Source organism: Vulpes vulpes, chromosome 12 (genome assembly GCF_048418805.1).
Source record: "Vulpes vulpes isolate BD-2025 chromosome 12, VulVul3, whole genome shotgun sequence".
Classification (NCBI taxonomy): Eukaryota; Metazoa; Chordata; class Mammalia; order Carnivora; family Canidae; genus Vulpes; species Vulpes vulpes.
Genome location: NC_132791.1, coordinates 54,906,115 through 54,932,662, shown reverse-complemented (window position 1 = coordinate 54,932,662; position 26,548 = coordinate 54,906,115). Strand labels below are relative to the sequence as shown.

At 36.4% G+C, this 26,548-nt stretch overlaps 1 protein-coding gene across 7 annotated transcripts; it reads left to right on the top strand.

The window, feature by feature from the left end:
• The first annotated feature begins 4,300 nt into the window (after positions 1 to 4,300).
• Positions 4,301 to 25,304, top strand: LYRM7 (LYR motif containing 7). 7 transcript variants are annotated; one of them, XM_025994973.2, is made up of 5 exons: positions 4,301 to 4,434; positions 12,188 to 12,260; positions 14,148 to 14,218; positions 15,542 to 15,623; positions 24,446 to 25,304. In XM_025994973.2, exons 1-5 carry the CDS (start codon positions 4,417 to 4,419, stop codon positions 24,514 to 24,516), a joined length of 315 nt encoding a protein of 104 aa, XP_025850758.2. In that variant the 5' UTR covers positions 4,301 to 4,416; the 3' UTR covers positions 24,517 to 25,304. The 7 variants fall into 7 exon arrangements, with proteins under 7 accessions (XP_025850758.2, XP_025850759.2, XP_072587941.1 ...); XM_025994974.2 differs by having other exon boundaries at positions 4,317 to 4,434; positions 14,151 to 14,218; XM_072731840.1 differs by having other exon boundaries at positions 4,346 to 4,458.
• The last annotated feature ends 1,244 nt before the right edge of the window (positions 25,305 to 26,548 follow it).

The following is a 26,548-nucleotide window of genomic DNA, read 5'->3' as shown; positions in this document are numbered from 1 at the left end:
ATCAATTAGATCAGACTCCGGAGTTGGGACTCAGGCATCTGTAGCTTGTAATTCTCCCTCCACTCTAAAACAAAGACTTCTCCCCAGAAGTAATCAGCATAATGCAACATGCCCCATCTTAACGAAATAACACCTTCCTTAATTTGACATACCCCCTCATATCTTTGATGATTTTTTAAAACTTTTCTTTATTTTGTGTCTACTTTCTCATCCTTTCTAAACCCATTTCGCTCTTGCCAATGTTTTTGAGGACCTCCACTTAAAAAATTCTGTGGACATTTCCATTTCTTTCCTTTCCTTTTTTTTTTTTTTTAAGGTTTTATTTATTTATTCATGAGAGACACACCCACAGAGAGAGGCAGAGACCTAGGCAGAGGGAGAAGCAGGCTCCATGCACGAAGCCCAATGCGGGACTTGATCCTGTGATTCCAGGATCACACCCTGGGCAGAAGGCAGAGGCTCAACTGCTGAGCCACCCAGGCGTCCCTGAACATTTCCATTTCTTATCATACTAGACCTCTTAGCATCATTTGCTAATGTTGATCATTTCCTCTTTTCAGGAAGTCTTCACGTTTGTAGTCTTGTCTCCTATCCCTCTGGTTGCTATTTCAACCTCACAGTAAGCCTCCAGTTCCAGACTTCATAATAGGTTCCATACTTAGCCATCCTCTCTAGCCAACATTTAATTTCCACATGCCCTTGTTAAGAAAAATTAACTGTAGCTCCAGGAGTACTCAACATGATAATACTTTACCAGTTTGTCTTGTCCCTTGCTAATAAAAATTATTGATAGTGGATCCTTTGAATCTCAAAAGTGGCCCATTTGCTACTGTTGCTATCAAAGACATTACTGGGACAACTGGCAAAATTCTAAATAATGCCTATAAGTTAGATAGTTTTGAAAGTTGTGTTAATTTCCTCACATAACCACAGCAAAATTATCAAAATTAGTTAATCTGGTGTGGGGTCTTAGAGTTTAGGTTTTTAACATGTTTCCAAGTGATACATTTGCTGCTTGCCCTGGAATCATACTTTGAGTGCCACTGATATAAGAGACTGCTATGGGTTTTGTTTTTTGTTTTTGTTTTTGCAGGAATAAAAAATAATGAAGTATTTAGGAGTATAGGAGTATCACATTTGCAGCTCACTTTCAAACAATAAAGAAATACCAAAAAATGTTCATATGTAGAGAGAAAAGGATACAGTGGTTGTAGTCAAATATTAACATTTGGGGAATCCAAGTGAGAGGTATATGCAAATCCTGTTATTCTTGCAACTTTCCTGTAAGACTGAAATTGTAAAAATACAAAATTAAGAAGAGATATATACTGGTTTGGATAATAAATGTGGTCACCTTTCACTAAGGCTTTATCATTTGCAGAACAATGATTTTCCAGCATGTATCATCTCCTGAACTACCTTTCCCCTTAATTCTAGATTGGCCTATGGTATATATATTACTGTCTACTTATCACCTCCATATGGATGTCTACCAGGCAATTCAAATTTATTTTTACTCTTTGTACAATAAGCAAATGATAAAATCTCCTCCTGCAAATTCTACGTCTACCATAGTACCATCCACCAAATAGCTCACGTCAAAAGCCTTGAAATCATCCTTAACTCCTCTCTTTTACACTTGGAATATATATTATGAATCCAGTCACTTTTCACCTCTTCTACTACACCACCCTAATCCAAACCATTGTACTTTGAGTGCCTTCCAGCTTGCTTCTGCTTCCACTATAGTCAATTTGGCATTCAGCACAGAAAGTGATTTTTGTAAAATACAAATCATGATCTCATTGTCTTGCTTATTAAGCATTTCATCACAGAATTAAATCCAAAATCCTTACCTTGGCGCATAGGGTTCTCACATGATCTCAGGCCCATGCATTTCAAGATTATTGACCAGTGTTAACCAGACTGCATGTGGTGGGCAGAGGATGCCCATGTTCCAATCTCTGAAGCCTATGAATATGTTACTTTACATGATAAGGGGGATTTCCAGATGTCATTAAAGGATCTTGCAGTGATGAGATTCCTGATTGTCCAGGTAGGCTAAATGTAATCATGGGGGCATTCATAAATCAAAGAGGGACACGGGAGAGATAGGAGATATGATGATGGAAGCAGAGGTGGCGGTTAAAGATTGAAGATGCCCTACTATTGGCTTTCAAGATGGAAGAGGACACAAACAGGTAACATTCTGGAAGTTGGAAATCTGAATTTCACTGGGCTAAAATCATGATGTTAGCAGGGCTGCATTTCTTCTAGAGGCTCTAGGGGAGAACATTTACCTTACCTTCTAGAAGCTCCCCGCATTTCTTGGCTTGAGGCCTCTTTCTCCATCTTCAGAAGCAGGGCATCTTTAAACCTCTCCCTGACTCTGTTTCCTTCTTCCACTTACAAGCAGCCTTTTGATTACTTACAATTGGGCCCACCAGATAATTCAGGAGAACTTTCCCTTCTCAAAAGTCTTAATTTAATCACATCTGTAAAGTCCCTTTTGTCATAGAAGGTAACATTAAAAAAATTCCTGGGATTTAAATAGCATCTTTTGGAGGGCTTTATTCTGCCTACTTATAGTTCCATGAACTTATGGGATTAACAAATCGGAATTTCTTGTTCAGTTCTGGGTCTCATGCTTTGAGATGTTAACAAACCAGGACATATTCGTAGAATAACCAAAATAGTCATCTTGTTTATGGAACAGCTGAAGGAACCATACAGGTTTACCTAAGAGAAGCTTCAGTACTGAACTGATTTTGGCCCTGTGGGAACTATATTTTCAAGTATTGGCAGATGAGGGGTTTTAGTTAACTGAATACAGGACCCTAGTTAGCCAGAAATTATAACAATAAATTATGAATTTTCAGGAAATTGGGCAAGGATTCTAAATTAGAAATGAAAATAAGCATGTTTCAATCATTCTTTAAAAATTAGAAGGCACCATCATGCAATGTCACGAGATCATCTATTGTTTCCTATATAAAACTACAGTGTATATTTGGTTTAACTTGGTTAAGCTACGGAGGCCTGGGTGGCTCAGCGGCCTTCGGCCGGGGCTTGATCCCCGGGTCCTGCATCGGGCTCCTTCCAAGGAGCCTGCTTCTCCCTCACGCTACGTCTCTGCCTCTCTCTCTCTCTCTCTCTCTCTGTGTCTCTCATGAATAAATAAATAAAAATAAAAATAAAAAAAACTTAAGCTAAACACTTATTAGCAAATCTAATGAATTATAACTTAAAAAGTCAACTATTATCTTGCTATTTTGATGACTTGCAATATTCTTTAAAATGACATAAGCCACAGAGAAGGAAAAAGGTCTTTAAGATCCATTGCTTCAAATCGTTCTCTCCTACTAGGTAAACCTTAAAAGTCAGTTTTACCTAGAAATTAATCTGAAAGGCTGTTAAGTAGGGAAAGAAGCAATGGTTATGCGATGGGGGAAAAGGTTGAGATTTTTCTTGAAGTTTGCCAGGTCCTAAGTTAAATATACTTAAATAACATTTCTCTACCTCTTGACCAGCAAAACCAGAGTAGGTGGCTGTGTAGAGGGTTAACGCTAGGTTTTTGAGATCAGGCATACGGATTTGTGTCTCAGACCTCCATTACCAGCTGTATGGGTTTTGTTTTTGTTTTAAGAATTATTTATTTTAGAGAGAGTGTGCTGGCGAACACCTGAGCAAGGAGGAGCAAAGGGGAGAGGAAGAAGGGGAAAAGCAGACTTCCCGCTGAGCGTGGAGTCCGAGGGGGGAGGGGGACTCAATCTCACCACCCAGAGTTCACGACCTAAACTGAAATCGAGTTGTCAGCCTTAACTCACCCAGTCACCCAGGCACCCCTCTAGCCTAGGTCTAGAGCAGGTAACTCTACCTCACCTTTACGGGGATTGAGAGAATGTACAAACAGCGCTTTGGGGAGCCAGAATTCCAATTAACGACAGTTGTAGTAGTTACGGCCTGGCTCTTATGCACTTTCACAAGGAGACAATCCCATTTGGGAAACGTTAACATAAATGTTCTTTAATAGTTAACCCCAACCCCCAAACAATAGGATTAACGTAGAGACGACGAAGCCACCCGCTACATCTCAAACCACCCTCCGCCACTTGACCGCGTCAGAAAAGACCGGAAGTGGCTCTGCCCCTAACTAACATGGCGTTCACGTCATTTCCGTTCTCCTCTCTCCAGTAGTTGGGCTTGGCAGCTTCTCGCGGTCTTACCAGCAGCATACTCGTCTCCTGTGTTCCTCCGTGGAAGGCGGGGCTAAAAAGGGGATTCTGCGCGGTGATTGGTTGCGTCACTTTAGGAACGTGACTTCGAAGTTGGATGGCCCACGCCGGGCAGTGATTGGTCGCCGAGAGGCGGGGCGACTCGACCGCAGGAGAGGTGGTCGCCGCGGTGAGGAGAGCCATGGGTCAGGCGGCCAAGGTGACGGGGGCCTGGAGGGCTTGGGTGCGTTGCGGACAGGGAGGGGAAATGGACGGCCTTGCACAGGTTGTCTGGAATCTCAGCAGATGGGGCATCAGGATCCCCCATGGAGCATGTGAACGTTGCCGCTGAGGAGCCCGGTGACCACCGTGGAAGGGCGGTGGAGGGTTTGCGCGGGTGCAAGGAGGGAGGGTGGTACCAGTGCTTCCTTCCTCGCCTCCTAGGGTGCAAATAGTTTGTTTCTCCGTCATGCAAATTCTGCACCTGTTTCATCCCCACACCGAGTGTTTGTCTGAGGGACCTTTTTAACATCCTTGAGAGGTGGACGAGACGACAAAGGCAGCCTACGATTGCAACCATCTAATGAATGAAAGGTCAGATGGGAGAAAAATTTAGTCAGATGACCGGAAAATCGCGGCAGAATCACTTGCCAAAAATGAACACGAGACCTGAGTACTCGCAATGACCTTGGGAAGTGATGGCCTCCTCGGGTGCTTTCCTCAGGACCTGGTCTCAGATTCAGCTCTTGTCCAACTGATGCACGTTCCTGGCTGGTGCACACTTTTCTCAGAGACTGACCGTCCCTAACTTTAAATATCAGCATGGCCAGTCGAGTCCTGTCCCTGTCACTGGCTGCAATATAAGCATGGTAAAGAGCGGGGAAAGGCCTGTTACAGTACAGTGAGGAAAAAGCAATGCCTATGGTTGGTCAGTAGTAAGGAACCATCAGGCGGTGCCTCCTGTACTACTTTGGTGTTCTCAGTACATTTTAGTATCTGTCAGAACACCAGTAGAAACAATTGTACAGAGTTATTCAGATAATTTATTGACTATCCATAATAGCTGCCAATAATACCTTCCGGCCAGCATTTAGCCTACACTGTCTAGGCATAGTGGATGCAACGGTAAACAGACCACTTTTGCCTTCATCAAGAAATTTAGCAGGTAGGGAGATTTTGAGTTGAAATATGTATTTTGTGAGCTTATAACTGGGGTTTAACCTCTCCGGAGGGATGCAAAAAAAAAAAAAATCTTGGGGTGCCTGCTCAGTTGAGCATCCTAGCATCCTACTCTTGATCTTAGCTCAGGTCTTCATCTCAGGATCTGAGTTGGAGCCCTGCGGTTAGGCTCCATCATGGAGCCTACTCTAAAGAAGAAAAAAAGGCTCTCCTAGAATTAAAAGGTAAGTTGAGGACTGAAATTTGGTTAGAAATTAGCCAGAAGAAGAGAGGAAAGAGTAATTCAGAAAGAGGAAGTAGTAAATGGAAAGTCCTTGAAGTGGGAAATTGCTTGGAAAACCTGAATACAAAAGAAGTAAGATTCATTCCAAAAACCCTTTTGGGGAGGTCTACCACATATAGAAGATACTTATGGTAAGTGTAAAGAATACATAGCCTTTGAGGAAGTATAGGACTACAGCAAGTAAACATTTGATTCCCATACAGTATAGTAAGTGCTCAGTGCTGTGGATGTACTCAGGAAGGGCATATAACCTAGACTTAGAAGAGATAGGTAGGTATAACTAAATTGAAACCTAGTACAGAAATTACCCCATACATCTTTAATATTAACACATTATGTAAGAAAATGTAGACAAAAAAGCTGAGTAACTTGTCCAAGCTTACAGTAAGTAACAATATCTTGTTCCAACTGATCTGTAGAGAATCCACTTGCCATTTACACTACCTAAATTAACCAGTTAGTATAAGTAAATGAGGGAGAGAAGATAATCTGTGACCATGTTTTTTACATTTTAATAAAAATTTATTGACTCCAAGGTAACATTAGCTCTTATAGTTCCAAGACAGTACCGATGACATTTTCTTTTTCTTATACTAGTTCTGTTATTTTAAGTTTTTATCTAAATGCCAGTTAGTTAACCTACAGAGTAATTTTAGTTTCAGGTCTACAATATCATAATTCAACACTTCCACATCACACTTGGTTCTATCTTTTTTTTTTTTTTTAATTTTTATTTATTTATGATAGTCACACACACAGAGAGAGAGAGTGAGAGAGAGGCAGAGACATAGGCAGAGACATAGGCAGACTCCATGCACCGGGAGCCCGACATGGGATTCGATCCCGGATCTCCAGGATCGCGCCCTGGGCCAAAGGCAGGCGCCAAACCGCTGCGCCACCCAGGGATCCCCACACTTGGTTCTAATCACAGCAAGTGCACTCCTTATTCCCCACCACCTATTTAATCCATCCCCCCTCAGATAACCATCTGTTTATTCTCTATAGTTAAGAGTATGTTTCTTGGTTTGCCTCTCTTCCTTTATTTCCCCTTTACTCATTTGTTTTGTTTCTTAAATCCCACATATGAGTGAAATCACGTGGTATTTGTCGTTCTCTGACTTATTTCACTTAACATAATACCTTCTAGCTCCATCCACAACATTGCAAATGGAAAATTTTCATTCTTTTTATGGCTGAGTAATATTCCATTGTATATTTATATGCCATGTCTTATTTATCCATTCATCAGTCCCTGGACAGTGGGGCTATTTCCATAATTTTGCTATTGTAAGTAATGCTGCTATAAACATCAAGGTGCATATAACTCTTTGAATTAGTATTTTTGTATTCTGTGGGTAAGTACCTATTGGTGCAGTTGTACTCCACATCCACACCAACACCTGTTGCTTCTTGTGTTGATTTTAGGCATTCTCACAGGTGTGAGGTGATAACTCATTGTAGTTTTGATTTGTATTTCCCTGATGATGAGTGATGTTGAGCATCTTTTCATGTGTCTGTTGGCCATCTGTATGTCTTGTTTGGAAAGATGTCTATTCACGTCTTCTTTTTTAACTGGATTATTCATTTTTTGGGTATTAAGTATTATAAGTTCTTTGTATGTTTTAGATACTAACCCTTTATCAGATATGTCATTTGCAGATATCTTTTCCCATTCTGTGGCTGCCTTTTAGTTTTATTATTTCCTTCACTGCACAGAAGCTTTTTATTGTGATGTATTCCCAGTGGTTTATTTTTGTTTCTCTTGCCTCAGGAGGCATATCTAGAAAGAAGTTGCTACAGCCAATGTCAAAGAGGTTACTGCCTATGTTCTCTAGGATTTTTATGGTTTCATGTTTCATATTAAGGTCCTTAATCCATTTTTTTTTAAGATTTTATTTATTTATTCATAGAGACACACAGAGAGAGAGAGAGAGGCAGAGACACAGGCAAAGGGAGAAGCAGGCTCCATGCAGAGAGCCTGACCTGGGACTCGATCCAGGGTCTCCAGGATCACGCCCTGGGCTGCAGGTGGCGCTAAACTGCTGTGCCACTGGGGCTGCCCCCTTAATCCATTTTGAATTTATTTTTGTGTATACTAGTTCTTAAATTAGGGATGCTGGCTGTTGTGTTAATGAAATTACTTTCTTTTTTCCCTAAACTTGTAAAGTGATTAGATTTATTTAACTCTCCACTCTTAATTCCATGCAACTTGTCTTCTACCACTCTTTAATATTAAACTGCCTGGATTTCTATTACCCTATTACATTTAAAGTCCATATTTCCACAATCTTCAAGGCAGTCTTGTCTTTTACTGTCAGACACCTCAGAATTCTTTCAGCCTCTACACATCTCAATTTCAAAGCTACTTCTGATATTTTTAGGTACTCATTAGCAGTACCCTGCTTCCCAGTACCAAAATCCGTATTAGTTTCCTATGGCTGTTCTAACAAAGTACCACAAACTAGATGGCTTAAAGCAACAGAAAGCTATTGTCTGCACAGTTCTGGAGGCTGGAAGTCTGAAATGAAGGTGCCAGCAGAGCCATGTTTCCTCTGAAACTTGGTAGAATCCCTGCTTCTTCTCAGCTTCTGATAGTGGCGGTCAATTCTTGGTGTCCATCGGCTCTTTGGCTTGCTGGCTTATTCTTGCATCACTCTGAGCCCTCCCTTTGTCTTCACATGGCCGTCTGTGTGTGTCTGTGTAATCATGGCATTTGCTTCTTCTTTTAAGAATACTAGTTATAGGGACACATGGATGTCTCAGCGGTTGAGCATCTGCCTTCGACTCAGGGCGTGATCCCGGGGTCTGGGATTGAGTCTCACATTGGGCTCCCTGCATGGAGCCTGTTTCTCCCTCTGCCTATGTCTCTGCCTCTCTCTCTGTGTCTCTCATGAATAAATAAATAAAATCTTTTTAAAAAAATACTACTTATATTGTATTAGAGCCCGTTTTAATGATCTCATCTTAACCTAATTCATCTGCAGAGACCCTTTTTCCAAATAAAGTCACATTTTACAAGTACTAGGAATTAGGACTACAACATGACCTTTTTGGGAACACAGTTCAAGTGGTAACAGTATGGATATACCACATTTTATCTATTTGTTCATGAATTGGTAGAATTGAGTTGTTTCTACTTTTTGACTCTTGTGAATAATGCTACTATGATCATTCATGTACAGGTTTTTGAGTAAACATGTTTTCATTTCTCTTGGGTATATACCTAAGTATGGAATTGCTAGATCAGATAATAACAAAAGAGTTCCAATTTTTCCACATTCTTCCCAATACTCGTTCCTGATTTTCTTTTTCATTACAGCCATTTTGCTGGGCCTAAGTGTACTTCACTGAGATTTAATTTGTATTTCCCAGATACCAAATCATATTACACATCTTTTCATGGCCTTGATGACCATTTGTTTATCTTTAGAGAAATGTCTTTTGAAATCCTTTGTCTGTGTTTTAGTTACTGATTGTAAAAGTTCTTTAAATGTTCCAGATAATAGCCCCTTACCAGATATATGGTTCGCAAATATTTTCTTCCAGTCAAGGCTTGTCTGATCTCTTTTTTGATAATGTCTTTTCCCTTTCTCTTTCTAAAGTAAGTTTTTTTAGTTTTTATAAAGTTGATAAATGTGTAAGGTTTAAGAAATCAAATAGTGTTACTACAGAAACTAATAGGTGTGTACTTCCTTCTAATACTCCTAATTCCTGCTCCCCAGAGAAAAGTGCTTTTAAGTCTTTTAGCTATTCTCATATTTGCCTCCATGTTTCTAAAGAACATATTTAAACTGCTATTCATTAATTTTTTTCTCTTTGGAGGTGCTATTTACTGACTTTTAACAAGAAAAGTTGGGCAGCCCTGGTGGCTCAGCAGTTTAGCGCCGCCTTCAGCCCAGGGTGTGATCCTAGAGACCCAGATTGAGCCCCATGTCGGGCTCCCTTCATGGAGCCTGCTTCTCCCTCTGCCTATGTCTTTGCCTCTCTGTGTGTGTGTGTCTCATGAATAAATAAAATCTCTAAAAAATAAAAATAAATAAATAAAATAAAAAAGGAAAGTTGATGACTAAGCAACCCCCTTATGTCTTAGTCCTTTCATTATACAAATCTTGGTGAATCACTTTTTCTTTTTTTTGTTATGGTTGTATTAAATTGTCCACCTCTGAGTCCTCTAATATATGATTACATTGCCTTTCTTTTCTAATTCTGTTTCTCTTGAAATTAATAGCCTTGATTTTATTAACATTGGTTGGTTTCCTACTTATCTGTTCCCAAAATCAGTGTCAGTTTGATTTTTTTCCTGGGAACATCTTTTCTGGAGCAGTTCAACCTTTTTCTGTAGTCTAGACTGGTTGCTTTCTAGGCTGACTGCACAAATGCTGACATGTATTTGTCCTTTACCATCTCTGTGTTGGATCACCTGTCTCACCAGTTCATCCCCTTGTGGAGCACATTATTCTATAGCTTTACAAGAAAGGATGTATGGCAGGTAAGACACTCCACATTTTTTAAAAATGTCTGTTTCCTGCTGCATTAAGTGATAATTTGGCTATATACAGTATTCTAAGCTGGGTATTTTTTTAAAACTTGAAGAAATTAGACTATTGTCTTCTCACAGCGATGCTATTTAGAAGTTAGACGTTCTGATTTTCTGTTCTTTGTATGTGAACTTTTTTTATCTTCGAAATTTTTCTTTTTATTAGCATTGTGCCGAATTTTTATCATGATGTACTATAGTACGAGTTTTGATTTGGGCACTTGGAGTTTTTTCAATCAAGTAACTTTTGCACCTTACTTGGTGACATTTTTCCCCTTTAATTTCTTTTGTCTTCTTTCTCTGTTTTTGTTTTTGTTTTTTGTTTTTAAGATCTGTTTATTTGAGAGAGAGGGAATTTTAAGCAAACGCCATGCTGAATGTAGAGCCCAACTCAGGAGTTCCCTCCCAGAATGCTGGGATCATGACCTGAGCTGAAATGAAGAGTTGGATGCTTAACCAAGCCACCCAGGCCCCCCACTGTTCTTGTTATAAACGCTATTAATGTAACTGTTGGTCCATCTTTTTTTTTTTTTTTTTAAGATACTTATTTATTCATGAGAGATGCAGAGAGACATAGGCAGAGGGAGAGGCAGGTTCTTTGTGCAGAGCCTGATGTGGGACTCGATCCCTGGGCCCCAAGATCACTCCCTGAGCCAAAGGCAGATGCTCAACCGCTGAGCTACCCAGGCATCCCACTGTTGGTCCATCTAGACTACTCTCTTAATTTTCATTTCTCCCCTCAATTTCTGTGTTTTTATTCTATTTCTTGGCTGTTTTTTCTCACCTTAATATTTGCTATCATTCATTTGATGTCTGAGAGCTTTGGGGCGTTTTCTGAACTTTCCTTTTTTAATTTACTATGATTTCTTTTTGTTGTTATTCCATCTTTCAGTTACTTATGTTTCTGAGGAAGTTCATTGTGGTTTGATTTTTGTTTTTATGTTTTTTGCTCCATGTTTCCTGTTTCTGTTTTGATGTCTGCCTTTCATGTTATAGATTTTCTAATATATGTAAATACCTAAAACTGCCTAGCACACAGGGTATACTTAGTAAATAAATATTAGCTATTTTATCTAGTGAATGGATTGAAGGAAAGGAGGGAATAGTGGCAGAGTGACAAATCTGTGTTAAGTAGTCTAAACAGGAGATGGGAGGGTCTGAACTTAAAAAATTTTCAGGGATGGAGAATATCAAAAACATTAAGCATTCAAAAAAAAAAACATTAAGCATTCCTAAAATTTCTACGCAAAGAGTAATGTAGATTTAAAGAATTGCCTAGAGATTTCCAACTTGAAAAACTCAGTGTCTTCTATTCTCTACAATTGAGAAGACAGGAGAAAAAGCAATATTGAGGGAACAATATTGAGTACGTTTTTAAACCTGATAAGTATGAGGTAGGCTTGGCCTGACACCAAAGCCTCTACACAATCTGTCTTCTACCAAAATGTCAGGCTCTTCTATTTTTTTAACAGTCTTAGTATATTCTGAAGTATCAGCATTCCACTTCTCTTTGGGAAATCACAATTACATTTTACTAAATTATCTGAAAGATCTTCCTTCTGGGCTCTCGTAAGATATAATAAGTTCATGAGTTTGTGTATCTGTGTGTAAACTTTAAGAGCAGATGAAAGGCCGCAGCATGTTAAGAAAAGTGAGAACAAATACATACCGGACAAAGTTTGTTACTATAGCAGTCTGATTTTGGCAGAGAGATTATTAATGTTTTTTAACCATCCTTTGTTGTTTTTCTTTTTCAAAGAATTTGGTATTATTTTTGTAAATAAAGCTAATTTTTTACAATCTAAAAGTAAATAGCGAAGGGAAAGTTGTTTTGGCAAACGCTGGTTTTCACCAGCTATTTTGAAAAATAGTCTAAGTAGCAGAAAAGAAACACTTTGTAATCCTTGTAATTACATAAAATATAAATCTTTTTTCTTTTAAGATCTGAATTCTGATTTTTTTTTTTTTTTACAGGTTTTACAGCTCTTTAAAACATTACACAGGACCAGACAACAGGTTTTTAAAAATGATACCAGAGCATTAGAAGGTAGGTTTAGGGAATCCCTGGGTGGCTCAGTGGCTTAGCACCGGCCTTCGGTCCAGAGCGTGATCCTGGAGTCCCGGGATCGGGTCACATGTCGGGCTTCTGTATGGAGCCTGCTTCTCCCTCTGCCTGTGTCTCTGCCTCTCTCTCTGTGTGTGTCTCTCATGAATAAATAAACCAAATCTTTAAAAAAAATTTAAAAAGTAGGTTTATTTTTTGCCATTTTGGAGTAAGTCAGTTCTTCACATGGCTACTGATATATCCAAGAGAACTTGTATGATCAAGATCCATCTTAGAGGGACACCTAGATGGCTCAGTGGTTGAGCATCTGCCTTCGGCTCAGGGCATGATCCCAGGATCCCTGGATCGAATCCCGCATGGGGCTCCTTGCATGCATGGAGTCTGCTTCTCCCTCTGCCTGTGTCTCTGCCTCTCTCTCTCTGTGTCTCTCATGAATAAATAAATAAAATCTTTTTTTTTTTTTTTTTTAAAGACCCATCTTAGAGAATGATCTTCACATCTCTCCTGTAATGTTACGTTTTATAAAGATTACTTTACATTACACTAGTTTGAGGAGTATATACTTAAAGAAAAATTTTCAAAGATCAAGTTTTCATAAAGAATCAGGAAACATCAGAATTTCAGCATGCTCCATTGCTTGTCAAGTCATTAAACTTATTTCTCTATTATATAATCACATTTTCACACTCTCTAGGACCAGATACTTCCATATTATATCATTCTAGAAGTGATAGCAGCTATGAAAGAGAATGTATTCCAAATGATTACAGACTTATTATTTCATGTTTTAAGTGGCTTCTATTATATCTGGAAGTCATAGCTCTAAAGCTTAGGTTCTGTGTTGGTCATATGCAGTACTACATAGATTTCTGAAGCTCTTTAAGAGGGCACCTAGGATACACCTAGGTAGTATCCCCATCAGGAATTCAAGTTTTTGTAATTCACCAAGAATAATTTCTTGAACATTAAAGTATATATATCATGTTATATATACTTTACCAAATTCATTTAAATCTTCATAGATCCCTGTGAGGTAGTTACTGTTATAATTTCTGTTTTTTTTTCCAATGGGAAAAAACTGACAAAATGTGAAAGGATTTGTCCCACATCTTAGTAGTAAGAGGTAGACCTGGGAATTAGCCTAAGCAGTTTGACTCCAAATCCCAATCTTCACCACCTTATACTGAAATATATAAAACATAGAAGGAAGGTTTTCTGACTCTTCTCCATCAACAGCATTTTAAGTGTTATTAAATGATATGAGAACAACTAACATTGCATAATTACCATGCACTTTACATGGGTTGTTCCATTATATGCTCACAGCAACAATAAGAGTTTCATATTAGACTATATTATACTATAATGATGTCAAAGTGTCAGTGGTATACAGGAACAAAAGGTTTATTTATCATTCACTTTACGTGCCACCCAAACCACTTATATATATATTTTGCTACTGTGTCTTTATTTTATTTGTGTGTGTGTGTGTGTGTGTGTGTGTGTGTGTGAAATTTAACATGCTTGTATCTTAAGGCATTTAATTTAAATTTTTAGATTCATGGAAAGAAAGCATTGAAAATTATTCATTGGAATCTGATAGCTATAAGTATACAAATGAACTTGGAAGTAAAAAGCAGGAAACAAAAGTATTAGAATACAGTAGGTTTAATTACAAATTTGCCAGCCTGTCAAAGGCTTCCAGGACACTTTTTAAATAAATACCTAATTTTTTAGAATTAGTTTCACATAGGGCAAAACTATTTCGACTACTAGAGAAGTAGTCATTTATAACAAGTAACATATACATTCTTGGGATAGGAATTATGAATTAGAAAAGAAATAATTATATATTTTTTCTTTCTCTAGCAGCCAGAATAAAGATAAATGAAGAATTCAAAAGTAATAAAAGTGAAACTTCTCCCAAGAAAATAGAAGAGGTATAGTAATTGAGTCTTTCAATTATTACAAAGCCCTTATAATTTTCTTAGCCACTAAGAGGAAATGATGAAAATAGAGGCGTTATATGATATCTGCTGCCCTCAAGTCTTCATTTACTAGACCAATAGATTTAATCTATCTTTCTGTTTGAATAGATTTTTAACCATGCATGATTTTGTAACGTCTTGTACCATTGATTTGGAAAATATAGGTTCACCAAGTATACATATCTTCTAAATGTTGACATAGTTCAGTATATAATATTTTAAAATTGTATTTATTAATATTAATATCTATCTTATCAGAAAGATCTGTAATTATTGAGAAACTATCAAGCTCATAGTGGCAGATACAATTTCCCTAGAATTCTAATTTTTTCTTGAAGACTTGAATTTCATTATTGTTAGCAAATACACTTGTTTTCTTGAAGTAACAGAGTCAGCTCGTTCATTTTCAAGGAAATGTTTGCCATATACCCAAGTCTGAATGATCATACTTTTTCTGTGGTTCATTCATATAAAATGGTATTCCATGGAGCAGGTTCTACTTCTGCTCACAACTCAAACAATGCAGAAAGCTCTACTATTGAGAAAATCATTTTTACTTCATGATATCTGAAAGGGTCTCAGGGTCCCTCAGGGATCCTCAGCTTTGAGAATCTTTTCTAGTCCACTTCTTAATTTTGCTTATAAGTACTGAAACTTAGTTATTAACCCAAAGCCTTATACTTAATGATAGAGCCATTTATGGAATCCAAGTGTTCCAACTCCTAATTCAGTATTATTTCTAGTGTTTTTTTTTTTTTTCCTAGTGTTTAGAATATCCAACTGTATAAAAAAAGAATCAGGGATGCCTGGGTGGCTCAGCAGTTGGGCACCTGCCTTCACTTCAGGGTATGATCCCGGAATGGCTGGATTGAGTCCCACATCAGGCTTCCTGCATGGAGCCTGCTTCTTCCTCTGCCTATGTCTCTGCCTCTCTCTCTCTGTCTCTGTTGCTCATGAATAAATAAATAAAATCTTAAAAAAAAAAAAAAAAAGATTCAATCTCCTCCAAAAGAAAAAGAAAACAGAATTTTAAACATAAAATATATATTCTAACAAAAAATACTCTGAATCTATTTTGAAACAAAATACAGAACAGATGGATAAAAGTTAAAAGTACACACATGTCTGAGTTTTCTGTATGCTTGAAATGGTAAGTTAAAGGCTGCATTACCAAAAAAGAAATAACAGTAAATCTACAATTTTCAAAAACAGTGCATTCATATGGACCATTGAAAAAAATACCCAAAGGATTTATTCTGTTTGGTTTCTTAACAGCTAATAAAAATAGGTTCCGATGTTGAATTGTTACTCAGAACATCTGTTATACAAGGTATTCACACAGACCACAATACACTAAGTAAGTAAAATTAAAGAAAAATGTTTTCTGACTTTACTTTTTCTTTTTAATCTTAACTACTGGTTACATTACAGAACTATAGTTAAAAGACAGTATGACTTGTTTTTCATCATATTTGGGGTTTTTAACATTTACCATTTATCATGTGCCTAGACTATCTAGTTCTTTACCTTTTATTCTATGATTAGAGTTACTTTAAAAATAATTCTAGGAAATGGAAATATGGTTGAGGATCCTCCGTTATACTTCCAGACTCTTTATAGGGCTTCAGCAGAATTTTTATTTCACGTTACATTTTTTAAAATTTCCCTAAAGTGTCTTTGGAGACAACAACAACAACAACAAAAATGATACTCAAATTTTTGAAAGCCTTCTCTTTTTTTAAAGTAAACTATTGAAGTATAACATACAAACAGAAAAGTGCACAATTTGTAACTATGCATCCTGTTTCACAAAGTGAAATATCCATGTAACCAACATCCATAGTAAGCTATTTAATATTACCAACATCCCCAAAGCCCCTCATGTCCCTTCCAGATACCGCCTTCCAACAAGCTAACAACTATCCTAACTGTTTAATTTAATATAATAAAATGTTTGAACTTCATGTAAATGGAATCATATAGGATTACTACTTTGTCTGGTTTCTTCCTCTCAACATTGTATTTGGGAGATTCATCTGTATTGTTCTATAGTAACAATTCGATAAATATTGTTTGAATAGAGACACCTGGGTGGCTCAGCGTTTGAGCATCTGCCTTTGGCTCAGGTCATGAATCCAGGGTCCTGGGGTTGAGTCCCACATCTGCATGGAGCCTGCTTCTCCTCCCTCTTCCTATGTCTCTGCCTCTCTCTGTGTCTCATGAATAAATAAATAAAATCTTAAAAAAAAAATACTGATTAAATATACCACAGTTTATCCTTCCTGTTTGTTTGGGTTATTCCTAGTTTTGGACTATAATGAATATTGATTCCTTGAACATTATTGAATGTGCCTTTTGGTTTAAAATTTATACATATATGAAAAATAAAATTTTCTACATATATTTACATATACATTTACATGTGTGTGTGTGTGTGTGTGTGTACAGTTGACCCTTGAACAGTGCAGGGGCTAGAGTTGCTATCCTCCTGCACATTAGAAAATTAATGTATAGGAGCACATGGGTAGCTCAACTAGTTAAGCATCTGATGATTTTGGCTCAGGTCATGATCTCAGAGTCTTGGACAAGAGCCCCACATCAGGCTCTGAGTTGGACATGGAACCTACTTAAGATTCTCTCTCTGTCCCTACCCCCTGCTTAATTGCTCGCTCTCTCTTAAAAAAAAAAAAAAAGAATTCTTAGTTAACTTTTAACTACCCAAAAACTTAGCCCCTGTTAGCCAACTATTAATGAGAAGCCTTACCAAGAACATAAGCAGTACATTAACACGTTTTGTATATATATTATATACTATAGTCTTACAGTACAGTAAGCTAGGGAAAAGAATATTAAAATCATAAGAGAAAAATACATTTGTAATACTCCACTGTAATTATCAAAATTAATGTATGATACTGCTAACCAGTTTTCGGAAGTGGTTAGACTAATTTACACTTCCAGCAGCAGTGTCTGGCTCCAGTTGCTTGACACCCTCACCAACACTTGGTACTCTTTATCTCTGGAATGTTAGCCTTTCTGATGGTTGTGTAATGTTAGTGCATTGTGATTTTAATTTGCATTTCTTTGGTAACCTATGAAGTATTAGCACCTTTTCAGTTGTTAAAAGGCCATTTTGATACTCTCTTTTATAAAATGTCTGTTCAAGTCTTTCCCCCATTTTTCCAAGGGCTTATCTGCCTTTTTATTTTTGACTTGAATAAATTCTTTGTATGTTCTGAAAACATATTCTTTGTTGGATATGCAAGAATCTTCTATTTGGTGACTTGCCTTTTGTTTTGGTAATGTTATCTTTTGCTAAGAAGTTCTTAATTTTAATGTAATCTACTTTGTCAGTTTTTTCATTTATTGTATATACTTTTGAGTCTTGTTTAAGAAATCTTTGTCTATCTCAAAAAAAAAAAAATCTTTGTCTATCTCAAGCAAGGTCATAAAGAGATTCTCCTATACTTTCTTCCCAGCTTTATTGTTTGATCTTTTCTTGTGGTTGTTCATATCAACTAGAATTGATTTTTGTATATGGTGTGAGATAGGAGTCAAGATTTTTTTTTTGAAATGAAGTATAGTTGACAAAATGTTATGTTAGGTTCTGGTATACAGCATAGTGATACGACAACACTGTACATGCTATGCTAATCCCAAGTGTAGCTTCCATTAGTCACCAGACGGCACTTTGTATAGTATAATAATATAATCATTGACTATATTCCCTATTCTGTACCTTTTCCCTGTGACTTAGTTATTCCAAAACTGGAAGCCTGTAGCTCCTACTCCCCTTTAACCCCCTTTTGCCCACTCCCCCACCACTGTCCCCTCTGGCAACTACCAGTTTGTTCTCTGTATCTCTAGGTCTCTTTCTGCTTTTTTTTTTTTAATCCATTGTTTTTGTTGTTTATTGGTCACACATAGAAGTGAAATCATAAGCTATTTGTCAAAAATTACTTTTTTACATGTGACTGTCCAGTTAATAATCCAGCCTCATTTATTGAGAACACTTTTTCCCCACTGCACTGCAGGATCACTCTTGTAAAATCAGATAACTATATATGCATATATCTGTTTCTGAACTTTATACTCTAATTAGTGTTTCTATCCATGAATCATATGTCATAATGTCTTGATAATTGCAACCTCATAATAAATCTTCATATTTAATAGTGTAAGTCCTACAGAGCTTTATTTTTAGTTCATGAGAATATATCAGAAATTATTAGATCTGAATTGTATTTATAAGAGCAGTAAACAGTGGTGCCTGCGTGGCTCAGTGATTGAGTGTTTGCCTTTGGCTCAGGTCATGATCCCGGGGTCCTGGGATCCAGTCCTGCAATTGGGTTCCCCGCAGGGAGTCTGCTTCTCCCTCTGCCTATGTACTATTGTAAATAATGCTGCACTAAACACAGGGGTGCATGTATCTTTTTGAATTATTGTTTTCTTATTCTTTGGGTAAAAGCCCACTATTGGAATTACTGGCTCATGGAGTAGTTCTATTTTTAATGTTTTGAGAAATGTCCATATTTTCCTCAATGACTGCACCAGTTTGCATTCTCACCAATAATGATTGAAGGTTCTGTTTTCTCCACATCCTCAACACTTTTTTGTTTCCTGTCTTTTTTATTTTAGCCCTTCTGACAGGCGTGTGGTGAGATCTCATTGTGGTTTTGATTTGCATTTTCCTGATGATGAGTAATGTTGAGCATCTTTTTCATTTCTATTGGCCATCTGTATATCTTCGGAGAAAAGTCTGTTCATATCTTCTGCCCATTTTTAATTGGATTTTTTGGTGTTGAGTTGTATCAATTCTTTATATATTTTGGATACTAACCCTTTATTGGATATGTCACTTGCACATATCTTCTCCCATTCCCTAGGTTGAATTTTAGTTTTGTTGATTCATTATTTCTAAAATCTTTTTAAAATATTGGGGAAACTGGGGGCAGGACAAAGGAAAAATGTTAGGGAAACTCTTCTTTCCATTTATCCCCTACTTTTTTCTGTGTGTAGCTTGTTTATTTGTGTATTTGTTTTTGGTATCTCAAGTACATGCATTTGGATTGATCATAATCTTTGATTCATATCATTTTCATCATTGGTCTTAGCCTATCCTTCCTAGATAGTGCATAGAAAAATAATAACTATGTCTTACAAAAATATTGAATTTATCCCCTTGATTACACTGTTCATTGATTATTGACATTTGTGAAAGCCCTCTTTCTCATATGAACTTTGGCAGCTGGTTTCATTGTTGACCTTTATCAAACATGTATTTTATAGACAGTCACCAAATTTGTGAATTAGAAAAATTATGAATAAGAAAATGTATGATAAACAAATTGTGAACAAGAAAACTTAGGACTGGGATCCCTGGGTGGCTCAGCAGTTTGGCGCCTGCCTTTGGCCCAGGGCGTGATCCTGAAGCCCCAGAATCGAGTCCCACGTCGGGCTCCCGGCATGGAACCTGCTTCTCCTTCTGCCTGTGTCTCGCCTCTCTCCTTCTCTTTCTATGTCTATCATGAATAAATAAATAAAATATTTAAAAAAGAAAAGAAAACTTAGGACTTCAGGTGGCTATGTATTAATCATACTTCATTTCTAAACAGCATTATCCATATTTTTTAACTTCTTCTCTAACATATATTGAGACAAACAAAATACATGAGTGTTACATTAAAAAAAAAGTTCCAGGAAACTATTCTTTATTTCAGGTGCATTTTTAAACTTCTGTTCTGTGGTTTTTCATACATGTCTATGCCTAAAACTATCTTATGGTTTTTGTTCTAAGACAAGTTCATGTGATTCGACAAACGTTGGTTGAATAAATAAATCTAGGCCTCTGGTTTTCTTTTCTTATAGTGTCTTTGTCTGGTTTTGGTATCAGAGTAATTCTGGCTTCATAAAGAGTTTGGACGTATTCGTTCCTCACACACCTGGGTGGGTCAGTTGGTTGAGCATCTGCCTGCGGCTCAGGTTATGCATAATCCTGGAGTTCTGGGATCAAACCCCACGTCCACCTCCCTGCTCAGCGGGAAGTCTGCTTCTCCCTCTGCCCCTCACCTAGCTCATGCTCTCTCTCTCTCAAATAAACAAATAAAATCTTTAAAAAAAAAGAAAAAGAAATACTCCTTCCTCTTTTATTTATTTATTTTTAATTTTGACCTACATTTTGATTTGGGCCACAAGTGAATTAAAGGCTTTTTATTTGACGAAATTACTTTTTAATTGTTATATTTCATATGACCATAATAGATAAGGTTTTTCCGGGGCCTAAAGTAGAGGAAATAAATCATGATCTCAGTATACTTCTTTTTCAAGATTTGACAACTTCAGTAAACTTATGTTGTTATGATACGTTGATGTCTAATACAGAGAGCAAAATCAGGGATTTTATAATCCATAAAGCAGTATTACAGTGAAAAATAGCATAACAGCATGTAAATATGCCTATGATATATTTGGCCTAATGAAAGTGCTAGGAGTTAATTTAGAAAAATTCAATTGTAAGGCAGTTTTGATTTCAAAAATCATTTAAAGTGAATTGGATAAAGGGATGGAGTAGTGAATTTTGGCAAGTTTTCTGGTTATTTACCACTCTTTGAATTGATCATTTTGTTTCAGGGATATCCATCTTGCTGAGTTCTAAATTCCCATTATAAAATCTAGGAAATTCAGTTCCTCAGTTTTCTTTATACCTCAGGCATAGAATTTGATATAGGTGCAGTATACTTACTTATATTCAGAAATGAACTTGAGAAAAGAGGGTTGGCTTAGAATCTCTATTGCAGGCAGAAGTAGCATCAGTGGTTGCAGAGTCAAGTTACTGATTGAGAAGTGGCATAGGTGTGGTGGCAGGAGTAGATGTAGTAAAATTGAGTTTCCAGCAGCGTTTGAAATGTAACATCTTGTTTTCCATGGTAGTATAAGTGGTGGCAGTTTCTTTTAGTGCCCAGTAGGCACCCGCAGCTTTCATTATGAGGCCAGTTTTGCAGTATAATTTTTATACGTTGTTCCTGGAAGCTTAGCCTTAAGCTTGCCTGATGCTTAAGCCCTTAAAATCATTGCATGAGTTAGACTAATAACCTTTTTAATAAATGACTTTTCTGCTTCATCAGCCAGAGTCATCTTCTGTTTCTTTTAACTAAAAACAATAGAAGTTGTTATCAGAAGTAGGATACAGAAAATTACATAACCTAAAATGTGGAATTAGTTGAATGGAAGGCAAAAAACTAGAGGGGGGATAGGACTATGTGGACCTGACCTTTACAACCTTTAGGCTGATGGTCCTCATTATGTAGTAATGAAACATAAGGTCAGTGGCTCATTGTGTTTCTTGAGACACAGACCAAGGACCAGCTGAGGCTACAGAAATAAGAGAAATAACCAGAATGGCAAGATGTTCTGGTTATTTCTTCCTGCCTTCAGCAAAACATTGAAAAAGAGGATGAATGCAGATTAAGCTAGTTGGTGCAAAGCAAATATGGAAGGAAGTACTATTTTGCTAAGGGCACTTTTCTATCTGATTGAGAGTCCTATACTTGAGATTTACAGTCTTGCAGTGTTGAAAATGAGAATTGCTCTTACCCACTCACCCTATAGCCAGTACAGACAGGTGGCTTTTGAGTTCTGACATGAAATAAAATCAGCGCCTCAAGCAATTTCCATTTGCCAGAAAAAGATCAGATATACATACAATTCATTTACTTACTGAGGCCTGTAATTTTTCATTACTTTAAGAAGTATCCATTAATCTTAGAGTTGGGGGAATGGGCAGAACACAGAGACCATTACCAAAGGATGAAAATCTTCACGCTTAAAAACTATCAGGATCTTTGCCTGTGGCTACCTGTACATAACAATGATTAGGAAAAAAGTAAAAAGAGCCTGGCTTCTTAGTGGTAGCAAAGACCTGAGGTATGAAGTAGCCCAGGATTGCCTTAATCTGTATTTCTTGATATTTGAGAAAATTAAATCTCTTCCTTTTAAAATTGAGGTATAATTGAAAATAATAGTTTCATTTGTACATGATTCCTTTTTTTTCCCTTTAATTGTCTTTATTTTCACACATTAAAAAAATTAAACACACACTATACAAATGGTTTTTCACAGCAGATTACACGTGGGCCTATTAGACTTGCTCTCCAAGTGCTGCCACAACAACAGCTGTTAACCCCATAGCCAAGGTAGCAATTTAAATGCAGTAGCATGCAGCCCTCAGCAGGGGAGGTTCGAGTCCCCTGTTCAATACATATATTGCAAAAGGATTACCACAGTAAGTCTAGTTAATGTCTATTTAAGTACATAGTTACAAATTGTTTCTCTTGGGAACTTTTAAGATCTACTCTTTTAGCAGCTTTCAGATATGCAATACAATATTATTGACTGTAGTCATGCTGTGCAGAAGAGACTTAGATATTCACCTCTGCATCTTCATTTGGTGATGTTCAGCATAAAATGGCACATATGTGTTTGATAAGTGAAACAATTTACTGCCATTGCTAATAAGTTAAAACCTAAACTATAATTTGCTCTCTGGTGGTATCGCCAAAGATTGGTAGTAGATGAGATACAAACAATGGCTAAATAATAATGACTTAGCTGATTTTCATTTTGGTAAACCACAATTATAATCTGGCTCATAACATTATTTTTAAGTTATTTTTCCTTTTGAATTTGTTTTAGTGATACCTTTTAAAAATTTTTTAATAATTCAAATTTACAGGAAAGATGTAAGAAAAGTTGAAGGGTATAGAAATTTTCTTTACCCAGATTCCATAAATGCTAACATTTACCACATTTGCTTTATTATCCGTCCTTCAATTTTTTTCTGAATGGTCTGAGGATAAATTGTAAACATAATGCTTCTTTACCCCAAATGGTCATTTTTAAAATCATAACAGCCCACTAGGATTGGATTTGGAGAAAGAGTGCATTTTTAAAAAATACCTACATATATGTTTGCTAAATTTGCAAGGATATTCCCTTATAAAACCACAATGTAATTACCAAACTCGATCATTCAAATGTTTTCATTTGTCCTAACTTGTTTTCTGTAAAAGAAGAAAAATTCGCTCTGGCCTAGGATCCAGTTGAGAATCACACAAATAGCATTTAGTTACCATGTTTTTTAGTCTTCCTTAATCTGAAGCGATCAGTCTTTCTTTGTCTTTCGTGACCCTGATATTTTTGAAGACTATATCCAAGTTATTTCATAGAATGTGATATGAGCATTTTTTTAATCATTCAGCTCTTCTAGAGAAAAAAAGGAAAAATCATTGATCTTTACAAAATTTTGTATTTTAATTAAAAGCTATATCTCACTTGATCTCCAGTAAGCTTTTTTATATAATTTTTATTTTTTTTAAAGATTTTATTTAATTATCCATGAGAGACACACAGAGAGAGGCAGAGACACAAGCAGAGGGAGAAGCAGGCTCTCTGCAAGAGCCCAATGCAGGACTCAATCTTGGATCCTGGGATCACGCCCTGAGCAGAAGGCAGACACTCAACCACTGAGCCACTCAGGCATCCCTCCAGTAAGATTTTTGTTGTTGTTGTTGTTTAACTGGGATTCTCAATAAGGCACTGTTGACATTTTAAACAACATAGTTCTTTACAGCACCAGATTGTCCCATACATCCCTGGCTCCTGCTTGCTAAATGCCAGCAGCATTCTTCACTTGGTGTGACAACCGAAAATACCCCCATTTGAGAACCACTATTCAGTAAAATTTAGAATCTTTAAATTAGGAAAATGGTCTTGCTTTTTGTATAGTAGGCAGTTTAACAAAGTTTCAAGTTGATTGTTTTAATTCTCAGTAATCTGTCATCAGATAGGTGATAATGTGCATTAGCAGAATTCTGTTCAAGTAATTAGTTATATTTAATAAATAAATAAATGATAAAGGGTTAAGTTGATCATATATATTTTGATAGAATCTGAAATGAGAATCCTGTTAACAGTCTCCATTTAAAATCAAGGACTTAAAGAAAATAAATAAATAAAAAAATAAAATCAAGGACTTTACCTTTGAAGTTAACTGAAATAAAATATTTCTGGAAGACTTACCTTAAAATTCATTATTTTACTGTTACAAATGTTAGGAGGAAGAGTGTATATTCATTTTATTTTAATTTTAATGATATCAATTACTTTTTGTTTTTCTTTCAGAATTGGTCCCTAGGAAAGAACTCCTTGTAGAAAATGTGCCATATTGTGATGCACCAACTCAGAAGCAATGAGTATAAAATCAAGTCTTTGTAGTTTTTAATCTTAAATATATAACACTGGCAAAAGTTTTAGAAATGCACATATTTCAGAACTAGCTTCTTGAAAATGAATGAATTAAAGTCTCATAATTAAATTTCACATTAAGAGAACATTGTTGAAAACTGCAGAACATAGTTAAATATTTCTAAATAGCATTAGATAAGACATGTCATTTGTTTTGAAAATCAAGCTTTATGAACTAAAATATATGCTCAGGAGGTATGTCATATTCATTTCCCTTTGACCTTGAAGAGTATTTTGTTCTTAACTAAGAATGCAGTGTTTTTGACAAACTGGTAGATTTTCCTCCCATGTGAAATGAAACAGATTGAAATTATTAGATTAAATTTGTTTAGTCCCACAAACATTAAATTGGTCAAAAAAAAAATCATAGTATGTGCCAACTCTCAACAGAAAGTGGCCTTTGTCTCCTAAAGCACTGAAATTCTTTCTATAGCTAAGAAATAATTATTTGGTTTCCTCTCAGAAATAGAATATATCTCTCTGTTTCTGTAAAGATATTTTTCTAATAAGTCTTTCAAGGATAGATGAATAAAATATCAAAATCACCTAGGATCACTGTAGAATAAAGAAATCCTTTATTATTTTTTTTTAAGGAAATAATGACCTTAATCAAACTATATAATACAGCCTTAGTAGAAATAATGTACTTAGACCACAGCTAGACTTTATTGTGAAAATGTATTATGTGGCTACATTCTTCCCATTTTAATCAATAAAACTTAAATGGCTCTTCTTCCACATGTCCCATCCATCCCTGATGTGATTGGCAGTATCACAAAACAGCTTGCCATCCTACCATCTAAATGGTGGGAACTATAAAATTGTACTTAATATTCTTCTTGTTTCTCTTTTATCTGTGTATCTTTACCATTCTCTTTTCTTTTTTAATTTTTTTTTTTTAAATTTATTTATGATAGTCACAGAGAGAGAGAGAGAGAGAGAGGCAGAGGCACAGGCGGAGGGAGAAGCAGGCTCCATGCACCGGGAGCCTGATGTGGGATTCGATCCTGGGTCTCCAGGATCGCGCCCTGGGCCAAAGGCAGGCGCCAAACCGCTGCGCCACCCAGGGATCCCCATTCTCTTTTCTTAGTGAACATTGTGTTCTCTGGGACTGTGTTTCTTCTCCCATTCAATGATGATACAGGGTTTTTAATTTTTGTAGGATTCTTAATGCAAGCTTTGTTTGTTGGCAAAACATAGGTATATCCATACTGGATATAAAATGTCATATTTTAAAATAATTTAAAAATAATAAAATGATTTTAGGAGATCAAAGACTTTTCTAAATTCTTCATATTATACTTGACATGAAGTCATTGACTATCTTTAATGCCTTCTTATACTTGTAAGAAGAGTATTTAGATCAGAGAGGATGACAGAACATGAGAGACTCCTCTAACTCTGGGAAACGAACAAAGGGTAGTGGAAAGGGGGGTGGACAGGGAGACGGGGGGACTGGGTGATGGGCACTGAGGGGGGCACTTGATGAGATGAGCACTGGGTGTTATATGTTGGCAAATCGAACTCCAATAAAAAAAAAAAATATATATATATATATATATAAAGTATTTAGTAGTCTGTAAAATGGTTTATGCATGTCAAAAGGTTTGCTACATTAATTTTTCATCTCCCATGTTTAGCTTTATTTATGTGGAAATTATACCTACATAAAAAGTTGTTTCATATTTGAAATTTGTTCTTAGAATAGAATGCTGAAAGTTGTTAAAACGCAGTCACTGGTAAATTCCCTGACTTGCTATTGTTTCATTAAGTATCTATATTATATATATGGAGGAAAATTGACTGACTTAGGTTAACTTAATGTTTTTAAATTATTTCAGTATCACTGAACATTTTTAGCAGTTCCTATTTTTTTTTCCTTGAATTTTATTAATCCTATGTCCCATTCTTTATTTACATTAATTTGAATATCTCAACAGATTTTTTTAATAAACTTACCATTAGGAGCAGTAAAGATTA

Coding starts and splice junctions, on each gene's coding strand:
- LYRM7 (XM_072731837.1), top strand. CDS start 10,061: ATGTATTTGTCCTTTACCATCTCTGTGTTGGATCACCTGTCTCACCAG. Junction 10,166..12,187: donor CAAGAAAGGATGTATGGCAG/GTAAGACACTCC, acceptor TTTTTTTTACAG/GTTTTACAGCTCTTTAAAAC. Junction 15,624..24,445: donor CACAGACCACAATACACTAA/GTAAGTAAAATT, acceptor TTTTTCTTTCAG/AATTGGTCCCTAGGAAAGAA.